We start from the raw sequence: 20,761 nt of genomic DNA, 5'->3' as shown, positions 1-20,761 counted from the left end.
ATTCTTTTCATATTCAGTTCAGTTGTGAGTTCCATTTGCAGCTGATTCAAGCTGTTTCTTCAGATCAGTCAAAAAGTATTTCTCTATAAGAGCCATTTAAGAGGTTAATAGCTTATAACCCAACTCTATTTATTTATTTTCTCAGCAATCACACAGCAATTTTTTAATTTTATTTTATTTTGCAGTCTCTTTTAGTTCAGTCTTTGAGATGAGACACTATATAAGGAGATAAATTTCAGAGCTTTGCTGGTAGTAATTTTTCTTCTCATGGGTCTGTACCCTCCACTGTTCTTTAAACAGTGCTGCCACAGTGATTGAAATTCAAATCCTTTGGAAAACTCTGCATGAATAGATCCATAGAGAGCTGCTCTCTGAACAACATTGCAATTATACAATAATCGTATTCCCCTCTCATGGGAATTAACCTGCAGACACTAAGTCACTGCCCTTGCCTGTAGACGTTTCCCCTCAGAAACATCAATTTTCCCATTTTCTAATCCTCAAATTGCTACTCATGTCAACTCTGAAGATCCAGGTACAAACTTGCTTGGTTTAGCAAAGCCAGCCCCTTGGCAAGTTGTTATGCCGGGGAGTATGCACAAACATTGTTCCCTGGAGTTTGAAGGGCATGTATTTGGTTTTGGCATTTATGATGGAAAGCTGTGGACTGGGCTGGGTGGATGAGTGTTTGGTTGTAGTGAAATTGTTAAGAAAGCAACTTTTTTAAAGAGAGGGTCATAAGTTGAAGTTTTAGGGTAATGAATCAAAAACACCGTGCTTTTGACCACGGCAAGAAACGGGCCTGTGTCTGTGCGAGCGAGAGCAGGATGTTACAGGAAAAGAGCAGTTGTGCTCAGTAAACCCTCCCTTGGTAAATAGAGGTTGAAAGGAGTATACTTTCATTACCCTGGGTTCTGCACTGCAGCTCCTCTTCTCTAGACAGCTGGGCCAAAAGGTTACGATGCCTTGGTGGTGGTGGCAGTAATTGGAGATCCAGGGCAACCTGCTTAAAGAAATCGATCTGTTTCCTGAAGCCGAGCCAGAGACTAGAGAATTTCACTCTTAAACTGCCACGTTTTAAATGTTCTTGTGCTTGTAACCGTGTCTGCTGCTTTGGATTAATCATTCAATTTGACACAGCTGATAATCTCATCAAACCTTTGAAGGTTTTAGCAGATTTTTTTTTTTTTTTGCATCGCTCCAAGCTTATAAAACAGGGCTGTTTATTTGAGGATCCTTGCTGAATCTTACATGTACTGTATATTTTGAGTTCTAAACAGCTGTTTTCTTCAAAAGGTTAACCCATAAAGACCCAGTGCTACTTTTGTGTCAGTTCCCACATGAACTTTTCTCTCTATTTAACCTTTCTTAAGTGATTTATCACAATTTATTTTAATATTATCCTCTGTATTTTGCCTTGTTTTCAATGAAAATCAGGTATTTTCCTATATTTAATTCACTGATCATGCAGATGTTTGTAAAACTTCAGTTTAAAGTTGAGGTTTATTGTATCAGAAACAGAAAAAAACGCAGAAAAAGGGAGTTTTTTAGCAAATATATCAATAACTGAATGTAAACCCAGTGTGTCCATCCACTGTCATTGATCCAACTCCATGGGTTTTACTGGTGAAGCACACTGCAAATATCAAAATCTTACCAAGTGTATTTTTCTCATTTTTAGTCAAAATATCTCATCACACTTAAAATAAGACATAATCACCTAAAGAGTAACTTTTCAGTTAGATATAAGAACTTATTTTAGACAATAAAATCTTGAAAATCTTATTTCAATAAATCTTACCAAGATAATCTTCACTTGTTCCATTGGCAGATTTTTTTTTTTTTTTTTTTTTTTTTTTGTGCTTAATTCAAGCAAAAAAAAATCTGCCAATGGAACAAGTGAAAATTATCTTGGTAAGATTTATTGAAATAAGATTTTCAAGATCTGTTGTCTAAAAATAAGTTCTTATACCTCACTGAAAAGTTACTCTTTAGGTGATTATGTCATATTTTAAGTGTAATAAGATATTTTGAGTAGAAATGAGAAAAATACACTTGGTAAGATTTAGATTTTTGCAGTGCAGTGTTGCAGAAGCTGACGGTGTTTCCATGTTCACTACAGAACCTCTAAACATAAAATATGTGATGACCATGAAAAGACGACAAACTGCATTTTACACCAATTTTTTTACATGTATTGATGGGATTAGTGGATCAGAAGATATTCAACAGTTTAAATCAGTAGATGGTTTTGGTCATCAGTGGCTGTTTGGGTTTTTGTGAGTTAATGTTTAATCACTATAGTTTTATTTAAGGTTTTAAAAGAATGTCATGAGCCAACAAATGTAGTAACTGGAGCACAGGGAGGTGTGTGGTCAATTTCCTCAAGATAAGAAGAGAGTAATAGGGAGGAAGATCTGAGAAGACTAACTCACTCAGTGTGTGAAAGTGGCTGTTATCCAAGTTGCAACCTAAGCTTTACTGTGATACCAGCGCAGATATGTGCAGTCCCAGATCAATTTAGAAATCATTAGTTGGGAACATTATTGACCTCCTCGAAGCACTTCATTGCAGATTTGAGTGTTTCTGTCTAGGAGCCAGCGAGCTACAAAGTGGATTGTGATCAGTCATCAATCCTCAGCTACATTCACTGCAAAACCTGCATCGCTGATCGCCCTTAATCACGACGCCTGGATCTGGTATGGCAAAGCTGTCGTTCAGAATGGCTTACCACAGATCAAACTGTAATTTTCTGGGAACATCCAGCTGTCCGGCTCACAGATGTGACTACAAAGAAGCCCGGGGCTGCCATCCACAGCTGCAGAGAGAAGTTTAAAAAAGACGTGGTTCATCTGTCAACGCCTGGTTTCCAGCCAGAAGGGGAGGTTAGGCTTGTCTCCCAGTGTTTTTGAGAAACATCTCCAGTGTTTTTACTTTCTTTGTGGTCACCAAACTCATCAGGACGCCCATTTAGCTGTAATTAACTGCATTTAACAGAGTTTGACAGCTGACAAGGAAGCTGAGGGTGGGAGCGTGCAAATATTTGGATGTTTAGCGGAGGTTTTCTTTGTAACTTGAAAACCTAGAGGGAAAAAGACCTGCAGATACACCTGCAGACCTGTTCGCTGTTGACGAGGTCCATACTTGTACAGATGCGTTGATGAGGCTCAATGACAAACTAGAAATTTGCAATTATTTTATTTATTTTTTTTTTTTTTTGTGATTATTTTGGTGTCATGCCTTTTTGTTGCCTGGATTTTTTTTTTTTTTTTTAATGTAAGTAGATCTCACAATGTGATATCATGAATTGAGTAAATATACACAAGACTTTTAATTGGCGTTTTATCTGTACACATTAAGCTTTCTAGGTGTATGTTCACGCCGCGTCAAATACTACACGATTAGCGGTTAGGGTTAGCAGTTACGGATATGCTAACTGGAGATCTTGGTGTACATTGACATCTGATCAAATGGCGTTGAATAACACGTGAAAGGATGAAAATGCATTGGTATAGCATGCCAAATGCCATAAGAACTGGCATGACATGACGGGATTAGTCTGGATCTCAGCATTAAGAACTCTGATCCCATGTAACTTCAAAAATATTCGTATTATAACCTTTATTTAACCAGGAATAGGGGGGCGGCCATGGCTCAGATGGTAGAGTGGGTCGTCCAATAAACTGAAGGGCTGGCGGTTTGAATCCCGCTCTGTCCATGTGCTGTTGTGTCCTTGGGCAGGACACTTCACCCTCCTTGCCTCCAGTGCTGCCACTCACACTCGTGTATAAATGTATGTGACTGTTTGGTGGTAGTCGGAGGGGACGTAGGTGCAGACTGGCAGCCACACTTCTGTCAGTCTGCCCCAGGGCAGCTGTGGCTACAGATGTAGTTTACCACCACCAGAGGGAGAATGTGAGAGCGAATGAATAATGGATCCTCTGTACACGCTTTGAGTGTGCGTTCATAGAAAAGCGCTATATAAATCTAATCCATTATTATTATTATTATTATTATTATTATTATGAAAAAAGCTCATTAAGATTAAAAATATCGTTTTCACGAGTGTCCTGGCTAAAAATTACACAAAATAGAAATCCCAGCCATACATCCACACTAAAAATATACATAAAACACAATAAAAGTCAGTTCTAAAACCATACATAAAACACTAAAGTAAGAACATACACTACAAACAAAAAGTGAAGGATATTTTAAATTTTGTGGCAATTTTTTTCAGTTGGGATTTTTACTTTTTTGTGTGTGAATTGAATTGAAACACATTTTTTAATGACCAGACATAGTTTTATTTTACAAATGGCAAAAATGACCCAAAAAAAGACCAAAAAAAATTAAATATCCTTAACTTTTTGTTTGTAGTGTACATATATAAAACACCACCATTATTTTTAAAAGGTACTAAAAGTATACAACAATGTTCTTTAAAATCATCTCAGTATGTGCGCTGCATTTGTCAGTGCTTTATATTTCACCGGAGAAGGAAAGAAAACTTCCCATTCGACGGGTTTACTCCTCTTTTCGTCTGCTTTGGTGCTGACATCATGTCTAAATTCAGGCTCAGAGGCTCAGACACAGAATTCCAGAGGGTCAACACAAATAGATGACCGTAGTGAAAAAAGTGACACCCAATCTTCGTTTTTCTGAATGCCGAACACAAGTGTGAGCACTAATTAGAGGCTCCGAGTAATCATTCTGGGGCGGGGACCCATTGTAACTGGAGGAGCAGCCGTTGTGTGGTGATGAGTTTCAGTCTCTGAACAGACTGAAGCCTAAGGGCTGAAAGGCTTCACTTTAGCTTTGGTGTGTCTGCTTTTCACACCACATCACATGTTCCTGCGCCCCCTCCGTGCATTCACTATCATTAACCGCCTGCAGCTGTGTCTTTAGAAAACCTTATCACATTTTGTAATCATTTCTAAGATAATACTTTGTGCATTTCATTAAGTGTATATCTTTATAACAGATATGGATGTTAAATCTTTCATAAGCCTCAGGGTTTTTTTTTCTGTTTTTCAGCACAGGCTATTTTTATGAAAAGATTTAATGGATGTTGGTTTGTATTTTTAAGGCTCATTGTCTTTCGTTTTCACAGATTTGCACACTTTAATGATCTTTTAAAAACAGAAAGAAATGAGAAACTCAGGAAGACAACATTATTTTCCAAATTCAACACTGTGTCCTAATAATATGAACTTTTTCATATTAAGTTTATTTCTTAAGTTTTATTCTCAGTGCAGTAACTTTTTCCGACCAAATGCACTGCACATTATGTCCATGTCTTTTAGTTTTCCTTGTATTAAAATACAAGAGATTTTGCATGAAAATCAAGCCATGTCAAATTCATATAAAACGCACACACTCACAAACATCTTTTCTGTTAAATGATGTTTAATTATATATCAGATATACAAAAATGGATGCTGAGAAGTATTCAAGTCACTATTACGTAGATTGTCTGTCAATTATTATTTTGTTACGTTATTTACTTTCACAGCTGTTTAAAAATTCAGAGGTGGACTGGGGGGGGGATTTGTGTTCAGGGGAAACCCACACAATGTAGTAAATACATGTCAGAAAATACAGGGGTTGGACAAAATAATGGAAACACCTTAAAAAATCAACAAAATATAATTTAATATGGTGTAGGTCCGCCTTTTGCGGCAATTACAGCCTCAATTCTCCGAGATATTGATTCATACAACTTGTGAATTGTTTCCAAAGGAATTTTAAGCCATTCTTCGGTTAGAATACCCTCCAACTCTTTTAGAGACGATGGCGGTGGAAATCGACATCTTACTTGAATCTCTAAAACTGACCATAAATGCTCAATTATGTTGAGGTCTGGGGACTGTGCCGGTCATACAAGATGCTCAACTTCATTAGAATGTTCCTCATGCCATTCTTTAACAATTCTAGCTGTATGGATTGGGGCATTATCATCTTGAGGTGAAGGTGTTTCCATTATTTTGTCCAACCTCTGTATATCTAATGTGTTAAAACCTTATTAAAGATATGTTAAAAAATAAAAAAAAATACATACACTCAGCTCTTAGGTCTTAGAGCAGGGGGTCTGCAATCCATGGCTCCTCTGGTCAAAAAACATAAGGAACACTTTGAAATGAAGTGAATGAGTCGTTACTTTTTAACATTGTTATAGGTCTAAAACTATTCTAGCCTTATCTATCTGCAAAATGTGCAGACTATACATAGAATAAAATATGTTTTTGACAGCATATAAACCAAAATTGCTTTGTATTGCACGGATCACTGTTATTTAGTTATTACGTGGAGACTGTGGATGAAAATTAGCACTGATGCTAACTCTGGCATATTTACATGTTCATACCAAAATGAAGTATGTAAATGTCTTCATTAATGTGCACTGTCCCACCATAAATAAAGACATAAATAAAATTAAATTAAATTAAATGTATTATTTTCTTGCCAAATTCAATACAAGATGCTCAGTTTGCATTTGTTCGTAGTTTGTAAGTAAGCCACCATACATGAAAGTTGAGATTTTTCCCCATTACACAATGCAATTATGTTTTGGAAATAGTATCTATCAATTTTTTTTTTTTTAATTACAAATCTTGAATGTATTCTTTCATGTAATTGTGTAATTTCATAAATGCACCACACTTTGCTTTAGTGTAATGTTAAATATTGAAATGGCAAACTAATCACAAATAGGCTAAAGCAGAGCAGCCACCTCATGGCAAGGCAAGGCAGGTTTATTTCTATAGCACATTTCATGTACAAGACAATTCAAAGTGCTTTACATAAAACATTAAAAGCATTGCAGTAGAGAAGCAATAAAAAGTATAGACATGACAAAAAAAAAACAAAAAAACAGATAAATAGATAAAACAGATTTAAAAAATTAAGCTTAAAAGAAACAGAGCAGATCTGAACTGGTGAATAAAAACTCTATGCAAATGCAGCTGAGAACAGGTGGGTCTTGAACCTGGATTTAAATAAACTGAGAGTTTCAGCTGATCTGAGGCTTTTTTTTAAGTTTGTTCCAGACATATGGAGCATAGAAGCTGAACGCAGCTTCTCTGGTAAAATGTAGATGGGTTTAAATATTTTTGTCACAGCTCCAGTCAGATTTCGTTCTTCTGTTTCGAGACAAAATTCCCTCTTTAGGTTGTAAAGCTTGCCGACCACTGTCTTAGAGGAAGCTGAAAACACCCACACACACACACTAGTGACATCAGATCTGCAGACTTTCTGTTTTGCTTCTGCAGCAGGTGTCAGATGTCTCTCCTACACACTTGGTCAGTTCGCTCTGGTTTGAGGGAGACCACCTTTCAGTCAGATGATTTCTAGGTCTAGCAATCTGCTGATGAAAACTGTCGGCTCTCCGGAGGACGTTATTATCACCCTGCATCCACCAGGGTTACCGGTTCAGCCTCTATGTTGCTAGAAAATCCAGAATCACACTATACTGCCACGCAGAAAAAAAACAAGGAATTTAGTCCTTTCAGTGCTGGGAATAATGGCTATGCTTGTGACCTTTAACCACTTTGCTTAAACGGCTTTTACGGGTCATAATTGTCCACCTGTTGATGACAGATTTGAAGTTTAAAAGGCCTGAAAAATGAAACAGACGGAGAAGGAGCAGTGCTGTGGTCAACAACAACCAGACAATTAGTGGGATGTTTAACAGGCTTTCTTCTTCTCTCATCATCTTTGCCGTAAAGCTTTTCTCAGGGAACTGCTACCATTAAGCATAAAGCTATAATGTGCCACATTTACACTTTAGAATATTTTTTATATAGAATAGAATAGAAATTTGTCATTTTACTCAAAGAAATGGGGCCACTTGTTAAGAGCTGTGTCCCTTTCACTAATGTACATTTGATACTTGAAAAAAGGTCTTTCTTTCTCTAGTGTGTCCAAAAACATGTAATTAGATAGGCGTTGTATATGATGTGAGATTTCTACCATTAGCCCTTTCATGCATAGGTCACTACAGTGGACAGTTATTCTCCAGCTGTTCTCTTGTATATTCATGGGTTTTGATGTTTTAGTTCCATATCAGCCAACACAGTGGACACTTACGCACCATCCCATAATACACTGACATTCATACCATTACTGTAACTTTGCTGTTCTTGATAAACCTGATCTGCACTAACATGTTTAAGTGTAAATCAATTGTTATTTGTTAGACAAGAAGGTTTTTTTTTTGCATATTATCTCCATGAAGTGAGTAATTACTAGCATTAGAATATGCTTAAATATGAGAAGACATCAGATTAGCAGCATTAAAAATGTTTTTATTTCATTGTTTTCATATCACTTTCTGATATTGGGTTTTAAACACGTTTCTTTACTTCAAAAATTAAATGCATGGATATTTTTGTAACTCCATAGGAAAAAAAAAACTTGATCGCATTGTTTTTTTCATGCCTAAGGAGGAATAAAAACACTGAAGAAAAAAATCTTGACTAAGGTTCTCACAATTCACGCATGAAAGGGTTAATTTCAGTAATGGTTGTCCTCAGTTTAAAGGAGTTCTATGTAGTATTGATATTTTAAGCTCTCAACAGCAGGAGCAGCTACATACTAGAATACACTTAGACCTGTCAAAACCACCAATAAATCAACAGGATGTATCCACAGACTGTATCACTCACTGAATAAAGATATGAAGGTCACTGTTTACACAGATCTATATTATAGTATCATCAAGTTTTCTTCATCAAACTCCAGTTGTCTTGTAATCTTCATGTGCTGAGTCCACTGTTGGTTTACATTATAGCTCTGTTAGTTTAGCTCTGTTTTTAGACAGAAAACAACCACAGTAAAACCACAAATCACCCAGACTGATCTCATGAAATCGCATTCCGTGTCACGCCAGTTCTTATGGTATTTGGCGTGCTATACGTACGCATTTTAATCCTTTCGCGTGTTATAATAAATACTAATAATTATAATGGATTAGATTTCTATTGTGCTTTTCAAGGCACCCAAAGCACTTTCCGTTATTGATCCATTATTCATTCACTCTCACGTTCACACTCTGGTGGCGGTAAACTACCTTTGTAGCCACAGCTGCCCTGGGGTTAGGCTGACAGCCTCTCCAACCACTCATATGCATTCATACACCAGTGTAAGTGACACTGTAGGCAAGGTGGATGAAGTGTCTTGCCCAAGGACACAAGAGCACATGAATGGGACAGAACGGGATTTGAACCCTTCGGTTACAGGACGACCCGCTCTACCTTCTGCGCCATGGCTGTGGTATTCAATGCCATTTCATTACATGTCAATTTACGCCAAGATCTCTGGTTTACATATTTGTAACCAATAATCCTAACCCTAAACGTAACCCTAACCGCTAATTGCATGGTATTTGACGCAGCGTGAGAGCTTATAATGCGTACAGATAACACGCCAATTAAAAGTGTCGTGTATATTTATGCAATTCATGATATCACATTGAATCACCTGTTTTCTGTACAGTTTGTGTTGTCAGTAGCTGAACTAAAAATCTGTTTAGAATCGTTCAAATAAGATCAGAAAAGTCACAGTTTAGTCTGAACCATGGCTCAACAAACAACAATTTAGCAAAGATAATAACTTTATACCTTCATGAGTAGGGATGGGAATCGAGAACCGGCTCTTTTTGAGAACTGGTTCCCAGTAGCTCGATTCCTTGGAATGATTTGCCCGCCTGCTTAACAATTCTGTGTATTGATTCTGCCTTCGCTGCACCTGCACGATGACGTCACGCGTACGCTGCATTGTTTTGGTCAGAACGTAGCCAACATGGTGTTGAGGTAGAAACGGTCCAAACAGACGACACCAGGTCCACTTACTTGGAACACTGTCAAAGCTTCCATTTCTTCAAAAGAGTGGAATCCCTCCAGTATGCTCAAACATTTGTCCACAGCATGTGATTCATTTGATTCGCTACTTAGCGGTGCTTGTGAATCTAGCGGCAGAGTGAACACCAGGCCGTCATCCGGGCCCAGTTCCGGTTCCAGCAACAAACATCGTACCCCCTCAAATACAAGTTTCCGAAGGTAGGGAAAAGGAAATGAGGTACACAACAACAGGAAACGGGCAGAGTCGAACTGGTCGAACTGGAAATGCGACAATAGAGGAATTACTAAAGCTTTAGTTTCAATTTCACTATACGCCCCCCCAAAACCGGGCCCGGCATCATCTGTTATTATTATTTGTACATACTGTATATGTTATATTTTCTGTGTAGAGATGGAAATATAAAAGACAGTTAATGCAAACACACCTGTTTGTACTCTTTTATTCCCTCACCCAATGAGAATTGATAAGGAATCGGATCGATAAGCAAAATCGATAATGGAATCGCAATCGTTAAATACTTATCCATTCCCATCCCTGTTCATGAGTCTCTTAATCAAACTCACCCGTGTAGAAGAAAAGCTGCCAATTCATCATCAAATCATCAAACTCTATTCTTTTCATTTAGAGCTGTGTCTAGTGGAGAAAACGGCAACAACGCTTTTACCTTTTATCACTTTGTCACTTTCTTTGACTCAGAAAGTTGTTTCTTAATGGTTCTCATCCCTTCTGGTCACTTTCTGATGCTTTGGTTAAACCCCTGTGGTGTTAGAGTGACTCACTACTCCCTCTAGTGGTCACATAAATCTTCATCAGTATAAATAAATTCAGGTCATGTCGCTACATAACCAATACACTGGCATCTTTGGCAGAACTTCACAGCTTATTATTGTAAACACTGTAATGACTCATCTATTAATATGATACATGACCTAATTTTGCATCATGCATTAATGTACATGGAAACATTACATATAGCCCCTACAAGGAAATGTTTAACTATAGGGAGTGGGAATTTTAAAACTTACCATCAGTATAAGTGGACAATATTTTCACATTTGCACATAAATAAGCAAATGATTATGTACTGAACCTTAATATAGACTGGTAATGCATTATAATCTGTACAATGAAAACACATGCCTCACAGTAAATTTAATTGATTCCTGGGTGAGTCATCTACATAACCAGCTGTGTACAGAATTGCCTCCTTTTCTGTTCAACACACAGCAAACATATACAAAACAAAATACTATCGAATAATCCAACACAGCCAAATGATTTCTAAATAGAGTGAGATTCCCATGGCGTGTTTCAGCCCTTTTTTTCTGACTGTAAACCTAAAAGCAATAAATATCCTAAGCAGCTTCGGGAATTTACTGCACCTGTAGTAACCAGTGCACCATCTTAATAAGCAACAGATGTCGGAGTGATTACATTGAGGCTAAAATATATACAGCGAGGGGGGAAAAAAAGAGAAAAAAAAAAAGGTTATTCATTGTTAGGTACAGGCTCTTCACCTGACCAGAGCTGCTCCTGTTCTGTCAGTACCTTTGTGTTGATCAGCAGATAACAGCTCTGGAATAAAAACAATTTGGTGTTAGTGTCACAGTGACTCGGCTGTCAATTACCAGATAGGAAATAGCTGTCGTGGATGGTTATTGTTGATACATGAGGCTGCCAGGAGGACTGTGTCAACCAATCTTTGAGCCTGTAATGTGTGAAAATAATAATTTGCGCAATTTACTAAGCAAATGCCACCCTCACAGCTGTGCAACACAAACCAAACTGAGTTATCCTCACATTTTTACTGTAACTTTTAAGCATTACCAGTGGAAATGAAAAATAACTAATCCTTTTTTCTATATGTATTCTTTATTTAACCAGGTAAAAAAAGCCTCATTGACATTGTAAATCTCTTTTTTTTAAGAGTGACCGGGCCAAGAAAAGCAGCACAACACACAGTTTCTGACAAGACAAGACATAATCAACACATAACACAAAAAGGTACAATCGATAGTGACAAAACAATCATTTGTGCAAGTTTAAAAACAATTACATTGACCAAGCTCATTGATTTCATGCTCCTTTTAACCCATAAAAACTCAGCGTTACTTTTCCGGCAGTTCCCAAATGAATTTTTCTCTCTATTTAACCTTACTTAAGCAATTTATCACCATTTATTATAATTTTATCCTTTGTATTTTACATTTCATCAATAACAATCAGGTACTTTCCCGTATTTAATTCACTGATCATGTTGATGTTCATAAAACCTCAGATTAAAGTTAATTGTCATAATATCAGAAACAGAGAAAAATGAAAAAAATGGGACTTTTTCAACAAAATTTATCATTAAATGAACATAAACCCAGTGTTTTCGTCCACTGTCATTGATCCAACTCCATGGATTTTACCAGAGAATCAATGTTGTAGGAGATGACGGTGTTTCCACGGTAACTACAGAGCCTCTGATCATCCATATGAGTCATATCTGATGACCATGAAAAGATGATAAACTGTATTTTACACCAATTATTTACATGGATTGATTCAGATTCAGAAAACTTTGCCCACATCCAAAGTGCCATGTGACAAATATAAATAAATCATTGTACAAATACATGATCATTGGAAGCAACTAAGAATAAATGCATTAAATAATCAACAATAAATAATCAATAAATACCAATGCAGACTAAAAGACTAAAAGACCCTGTTGGTTCTGCTAACGTAAAAAAATCTGTTATAAAATTATTAAAATGACCGCTGTCAGAGTTTAAAAGTGTGATAGTTGAAGGAATAAAAGATTTTGAATATCTGTTGGTTCTCCTCTGAGGTGCATGGTAACACATTTGATAGGTTTAATGAATCAGAACTTATTAACCCTTTAATGCACGAATTATGAGAACCTTAATCTAATTTTTTTCCTGAGTGATTTTATTCCTCTTTAGGCATGAAAAAACAATGCGATTGAAAATTTTCTTCTGGGAAAAAAAAAAAAAAAAAAAAAGATAAATAAATAAAATAAAAATAATTTTTAAAATGTAAAAAATACATTAAAATAATAATAATAATGAAAACAATTTCTTATGAACCTATTTTTCATAAAGTGGCAAAAATGTGCACTCAGCTGGACACCACACGTTTAATTTTTGATGCACAGAAACATGTATTTACTGATAAATTGTGTGAAAACTATGAGGATTTGTGATTCTGGAGGTTTATTCTCAGGAGAGATCTACATAATGATACCAATTCATGTCAGAAAAGATATGGAGTGTCTTAAAACTTTAGTAAAGATACGTCTAAAAAAAAAAAACCCAAACAAACAAAAAAAAAACAACAACAATGAAAAGAACAACAAAAATCCATGAATATACAAGAGAACAGCTGTAGAATAACTGTTCACTGGAGTGACCACTGCGCATGAAAGGGTTAAATACTTTATATTGGTAGATGATTTTGATCGCCACTGGTTATTTGGGTCTTTATGGGTTAAAAGCATCACAATATCTTATCCCATTCTGAGGTTTGAACAGATCTGTGTCCAGAATGTAATCTTGTTTTGTCCAATAAATGGCCAGATGTCTCCTATATCATGTAGTCTGGTCATCAAATAAACTACAAAGCGAAGGGGCTGCTTAAGTGAGACTGTTCTGATATCATGTGAAGAATGATGAATTTAGTGAGACTAACAGAAGCCAGAATGAATGGTTTTCATTCCTTCCTCTTTTTTTTTTTTATTTTTTTTATGGGAAACATGCAGCCGTCTGGACAAAGGGACTGTTCTCATTAGCTAAGCCTCGCTTCAAGGCATCTAACATTTATTAATGCATCTGGGTACGCACGCCTGTATGTGTTTGCATGAGTCTGTTTCATGTATCGGAGTGTGCACGGGCTGCATGTGCAATAGATTTATAATCATTTATCTTTTCGGTAATTTTATTAAAAGTCTTAATAGCACCTGAGTAACAGTTATATTTTATTAGCCCGCGTTGAATGCTTCCGTACGCCATTGTTGCAGCGATCACATTTCTGCGGTTCTGTGCACTCCGGTTTTGTTTTGGCAGGGGAAAGGTTAATGTTTAACAGCATGAATGGTTCACCCACTAACGTGTGAACAAAGCACAATGGCTGCACTGTATAGGCTCCTATTTATTCAAAGTCACTTCCTCCCTTAATAGCCGGCTCTACTTTCCTCACAGAGGGGAAAAAAGTAGGTCAAGGAAAAGTCATGTTTGAGGTAATTCACTCAAGGGGACCGCTTCTCTGATCATTAGATGACATTGGTTAACCCCGAGAGTGAGGTCATTCTCAAGTCAAAGTTACGCCCAGAATCCGGCCCGAGTGGTAGCGTGTGCATTTTACAGTACACAGAGGGTAAATCCGAGAGGGAGGGCATCCGTGGAAAGTTTGAAAACAAAGAGGATATCAAAGGGAATGCTGAAAAAAGAGAAGATGGTGTTGTTAAAGAAAAGCCTCGGAAAAAAAAGGGAGGAATTTTGTTGTTTTGGCTGTTTTGTGACCTTGCGGGGCTAGCTTTAATCAAATATTGGTTTTCAGCTGATGTACTCTGAAGGAGCTTAAAGAGTTTTTGCTTTGATGCAAGTGAACAAAAGGTCCACAGCGGAGAATCACTTGGATACTTCATTCTTAAGCTTCATGAATAAGACCTGAACCAAAGAGGAATGCAAACACATTGTTACACCACCACCACCACCACCACCTACTGCAATTACTTGTGATGAGTGTGTAAAGATTAAGCAGGATGTTTGCAGACTTTTTGGATCAAGTATGATTTCATTCGTGTAGGTCTCAGGGATACCTTTTAATCATGGTTTTATGTCAAATCCTCCCCTTTTTTTTTGGCTTTTTTTCTTTGTCTGCAAAAGCAAAATGTTCTTTCTCAGCCTCTTTTCAATTACACAGGCATACACGACAGAAATTAGATTATTTATGCAAGCAATTAGCATCTGAGAGAGCCTCGGAAAACATATGTGCATTTACTTTTGTGCAAATAGTTTGTTTTTGTTGCCATATACAGGTACGGAAAAAATTATTAGAGCATCAAAAGTCATCAAAAATAATGGTTATGCAATTAAGTACTAACTCCTGTGTGTATCATGGGACTAACACAGACAGAAAAGAAAACATGGAATGCCTCAAATCATTGTTTTGCCATAGCTATTGATGTAAGAACTTAGGTGATTTTGGTTATTATCAAAAAAATGTCTAGATATCAGCTCTGAAATTAAACTCTTATGGGCTATTTTTGTTATCATTATATTTGTCCAAACAAAAGTAGCTTTAGTTGTACCAGGCATTAAAATTAACAAGAAACTGAAGAAAACAAGGGTGGTCTAATAATTTTTTTTCTGTATTTTACTGTATATAGTACATATAAACCTACTGTCATGCATGCAATACTCTACAACTAGGTTCATAAATTAAAGAATCACATGCTTTTTTTTTTTTTTTTGCACATTTTTCATTTTGTACTTTATGACCCTGTATGTTAGAAGCCACAGTAATAGAGGTGTAATTAAAACATGTCATTGTGATGGAGGGCCAGGCTTTAATAACATAAAAGCTATCAGCTTGTTTCCTCCTGAGCCAGCAAATGGATATAAAAACAGTCAATCAAACCCCATGTGCTGCTGCTGTTGCTGCTGTTGCTTGTACTTGCACCACAGATTAAAAGAACAATCACCTATTTTTGAGTAATTTCAACAAAAGCAACCAAAAGAACAGGATCATGTTGTTTATATCCTGAAGAGAAAAAAGAATATTAAACATCACCTATAGTTTTAAGGGTATTTCTTACGTACGGTGTCACAAAAGTGATATTTTCTGCCTGCAAGGAGCATCTGGATCCTTTTGCAAAAAGTTTTATTTAGTTAAAAAACGTGGTCTTCTTATGTGAGACAGTTTGCACTCGAGGCAAAGCTCCTCACACAGTTATGAAAGAGCCCGTTCATTGAGAAGTCATGCCTGGGCTTTGTTTTTATTTGCACCTGGCACATGGTTATTCAATCTGTTCCGAGCTGGCTCACGACCAAACCTAAATGAAAACATGAAAGCAATATCTGCAATCTGAAGTAATTGTTTTTTGTTTTTTTTTTTAAGTGTCATTGCTGTTTTATCTGCCTGCTCTGTTTGATAGACAGCATCAGTCAGGATGCCAGGGGTGAAAGTTTCATCAAGTTACATCTTGATAAAAAAAATGTGGGTTTTTTGGATCAGAGGGTTGGAAGAGTCAAAAACAGAAAAGTGGAAAGCAAAACCAGAAGGAAAAGGCAGTGTTGACACATTGGTTTTTACTCTATGTACAGTCTAAGGCAGTGTTTTTCAACCTTGGGGTCGGGATCCCACAATGGGTCGCCTGGAATTCAAATGGGGTCGCCTGAAATTTCTAGTAATTGATTAAAAATAAACAAACAAACAAACAAATAAATAAATAAAATTAAAAAATATATAGGGAGTTGAGAGGGACAATCACAATATATAAAAAACAAACTCTGAAACTGAAGCACTGTGGTACTGTTTATCTGTCAAATGTTCATTGTGGTCAGTTTCAGATGCTGCAGCTCTTTCATAATTCATAGTTGGAGTTCTTGTTTGTTCAGTATTCATTGTCAGCCTTGGAAATCCCAGCTGGACTGACTGTACATAAAAAAAAAAATTAAATCCTCACTTTTGCAGTAAGCTACACCTGGCTTTTCTGCCTCCGTCCATAATAATATACATTATATAGACTACATGTCATCTAAAATTAACGCTTATTTACAACATAGTATAGCAAACTTGTAGATGATCAAAAACAAATTAATTTTAGCAAAACTTCAGATGTTAACCCGATTACACCGAAAGTATCATATTTAATACATGTGTTTTGAAGCCCTCTACATGATTAGTGGGATATTTTTTTCCTGAGAAACCTGATGTATACAATTAGATACATGCAATACATGGAAAATCCACCAGGGGGGTGGAATTTGTTCACCAGAGGCCTTTCCAGTGACACTACAAGACTGTCAGGAGGCAGAACTTTGCCAATTTTGAAAAGGAATTATCAATTTGTTAGACATGTTTGCATTATATTGTGTTTTTGTTTGTTCAAAAATAATACTATTTGAGCATTGAGACCTGATATATCAAATATGATACAAAATTGAAAATCATACGTGAAATTGATGTTTTAAAAATATTTATTTTGGTTGTTCAGAAGGACCAGTAAAGGCTCCAGTCTCAAAGAACTGGAATTTTCTGTCAATGGTTGAATGATTCAGGCTTTACAGGGTTAAAATGGGGTCACGCACCAAAAAAGGTTGGGAACCACTGGACTAAGATGAAGTAAAAGGTGCATTCAGTGATTTAACAGTTCCCTTCAAACGCTACTAAATTATCAGAATATAGTGTTTACTGTCCGGAGCTGTGGTTGGTTTCACTCGGTTCTTGTCACTGACCTTTCCTTCAGTCGTAGATGTTGTCTTTGGAACCATCTCCAACCACTCAAAGTTTGGTGTGGTGCTGTTTTTTGACATTATACAGGGGTGAGCACATGGTGAGCACACCTAAACTCACTGTGTTTTTCTTTCTTTTACAAGCAAATAACCTCAGAATTAATCACTCTGCTGGGTATGAATCACATCCTTAAATCAAATTTATGTCAAAATGAAGGGTGATCCAGTTCAGAATGTGTTTAAAGTATAAATTTGTCCTAACAAATTGCACTGGGGGAAATGGTTACTCATCCATTTAATGCACTAACAAACTTCCAGCAGCAGTGGCAGCATACTTCTGCGGAACCCATTAAACCCCTGCTGCTTCCTTTAGCGGCTAAATGTACTGGATTGGTTCATGAATGCTGAAAGATCATCAGTGATGCAAAAATAAGTACAGCTTAATCTCATGCCGTGATTAGAATGATTATGATAGAATTAAGCCTTGTAAATAATCTTAAATATAATATCAGTATAGCTTAGAAATCCTCTGGGTATTGATTTAAATGGTTTTAGACAGGGAAATGATTTATGTTTCCCCTTTTTGCAATAACATTTGATGTATTTTTGGCATAATTAATTGAGAATGTCTTTGCATTCAGAAGTGCTTTAAGCTACAGTCATTATGTTAGTCATGATATCTTGACATTTTTCGGAAAAAAGTCTTGAGGGACTGAGTGACAAGGTTCATCACTGTGATTAAAACCCTGCAGCCACTGTTCCCTATGGGCATTGATGGCTTTATAAGTGGAGCTCGGTGAAACCCATCAGGAAGAGTTCATTTGCAACACACTGCACGGTGATAATTAGCTCATATCGTCAAGATGTCATAGAAGAAGTCGGATAACGCATATGGATGTCTGTGGGTTCATTTTGGCTTAGTTTGTTGTTTCGGTTTTGTCTTGTAGGAGTACAAGATTCCCAGCTGGAGAAGATTCTAACAGTATCTGGAGAGGGAATGGTTACCAGCCCAGACTTCCCACACACATATCCCAGGAATACAGCGTTAGTCTGGAGACTAGTGGCGACCGGCAACATGAGGATCCAGCTCACCTTCGACGAGAAATTTGGTCTGGAGGATCCTGAGGATGGAATATGCAAGTAAGAATATGTCAAGATTCAAGAATGTTTGTCGTCATTATGCGTACACCTAACGAAATTAGTAGTAGTACTAGGCTAAGATTTTTTAAGGCGCAAACTTTTCTTTTTTTTCTTTTTTTTTCTTAATCAGTTTTATTTTTACTTACAAAATCACAACAACCGCAAGAATCTACAAGCCACCAGAAAAAAAAAAAAAAAAAAAAAAAAGCATTAAGTAAAAAACAAAACAAACTAGAAGCACTCAGAGAGCGCAGACCTCCACCAAGGCTGATCAGTGGGCCCCCCTGTGGGCCCCCCCACCCCCGATCACCACCAAAATTTAATCATTTCTTCCTTATCCCATTTCCAACAAACCCTGAAAATTTCATCCAAATCTGTTCATAACTTTTTGAGTTATGTTGCACACTAATGGACAGACAAACAAACAGACAGACAAACAAACAAACCCTGGCAAAAACATAACCTCCTTGGCGGAGGTAACAAACAAAAGACAACAGCCATGAGGAAAAAAAAAAAAAAAAAAGATAGATGACAATAGACAAAAATCACACAAAAAAAGCTCAAACTTTTTTTTTTATTAATCATTTTTACTTACAAAATCACAATAGCAAGAATCTACAAGTCACTAGAAATAAAAAAAAGTAACAAGCAAAAACCAAAACAAAGAAACAAAAGACAATAGCCATGAGGAAAAAACAAAAAACCTGATCGATGACAATAGACAAAAATCACGACAAAAAAAGATGCAAACTTTTCTGTTTTTCTTTTTTTTTCTTAATCCTTTTTATTTGTACTTACAAAATCACAACAACAAGAATCTATAAGTCACCAGAAATTTAAAAAAAAAAAAAAAAAAAAAAGGAAATTAGCAAAAACCAAAATAAACCAAAAAAAGACAATAGCCATGAGGGGAAAAAAAAAACAAAAAAAAAAACTGATAAATGACAATAGACAAAAATCACGCCAAAAAAAAAGGCAGAAACTTTTTTTTAATTAAGAATTTTTTTTTTTTTTACTTGCAAAATCATAATAGCAGCAAGAATCTACAAGTCACCAGAAATAAAAAAGCAATAAGCAAAAAACAAAATAAACAAAAAAAAAGACAATAGCCATGAGGGAAAAACAAAAAAAACAAAATAAAAACAACTGATAGATGACAATAGACAAGAACTAAGACAACAGACAAAAATCACGACAAAAAAAGACACAAACTTTTTTTTTTATTAAGAATTTTAATTTTTACTGACAAAATCATAACAGCAGCAAGAATCTACAAGTCACCAGAAATAAAAAAAAAAAAAAAAAAAGCAATAAGCAAAAAACAAAACAAACAAAAAAAGACAATAGCCATGAGGAAAAAACAAAAAACCTGATAGATGACAATAGAAAAGAACCAAGACAATAGACAAAAATCACGCCAAAAACAGTCCGGAAAACAAAAGGCTGCCACTATTATTGTATTTGGTAGTATTGATTTTGCAATTTTTTTCCTTTTTTTTCCCTATCTTTTCCTTGTTTTTTTCCCCTTAATCTTCTTTCTATACTATTATTTATAACCCTTTACTGATTTCTCGTTTTTTTTAAACTCATATCTTTTGACCCTTTTACTTATTAGATTATTTTGTTTTCATTCCCCCTTCTGTCTCCACCTGAATAAGCCCAACCTGCACAAAAGAATCAAAAATAATCATACATATTCACACACACACACAAACTCACCTGTAAATACCCTCTGTTTGCACCCGTCCTTGTTTTGCTTAATGTCTGCGAACTATTCTGTCTTATCTGGTGCCTATGAACTTGTGTGCCTTGAAGTTTATGAATTAGTATGCCAAATATTTTGTCTTGTATTTTTTTTTTTTTTTGTTACCTCTGTCACAATGTTTGTCTAGCACTGAATAACAATTAAAAAAAAAAAAAAAAGTACATAAAGTCAAAGGTCTCGGGGAATAAAATAGCAGTTTTGAAAAAGTCTCCAAAAAGTCTGGAATTTGTATTTGGATAAAGAGCAAACACCCTGTACTGAGAGAATAGGTCGATGCCGGTCTCTCCCAAAACAACACATGCTGCTTTTCCACTGATGATATCAGCTGGACTCACCTCAACAGACTTTTTTGTGTTTCCACTCCATGAGAGCAGGGACCACCAGGTTTTATCACATCCTCTTTCTAATAGGGCTGTGTAATTGATCCAGTTAATTCAACTTAATGGGGTTTTGCTGACTGAAAAACATGACAAATACTTAACTTGTAAAAGCAAAGATTATACTCCTCTGTGGAGCTTTCTTTCTCAACAAA

The 20,761-nt window shown here is 36.2% G+C and overlaps 1 protein-coding gene across 2 annotated transcripts in view; it reads left to right on the top strand.

The window, feature by feature from the left end:
* pdgfc (platelet derived growth factor c) overlaps positions 1 to 20,761 on the top strand; it is a 105,898-nt gene that overhangs the window by 43,522 nt on the left and 41,615 nt on the right. For both annotated transcript variants that reach the window (XM_030146457.1, XM_030146456.1), the window contains exon 2: positions 18,272 to 18,464. In XM_030146457.1, the coding sequence (XP_030002317.1) occupies positions 18,272 to 18,464 (193 nt within the window). The remainder of the gene's footprint in view (positions 1 to 18,271; positions 18,465 to 20,761) is intronic.

The sequence above is a fragment of the Sphaeramia orbicularis genome, chromosome 10, assembly GCF_902148855.1.
Source record: "Sphaeramia orbicularis chromosome 10, fSphaOr1.1, whole genome shotgun sequence".
NCBI lineage: Eukaryota > Metazoa > Chordata > Actinopteri > Kurtiformes > Apogonidae > Sphaeramia > Sphaeramia orbicularis.
This window is presented reverse-complemented; position numbering and strand designations above follow the sequence as displayed.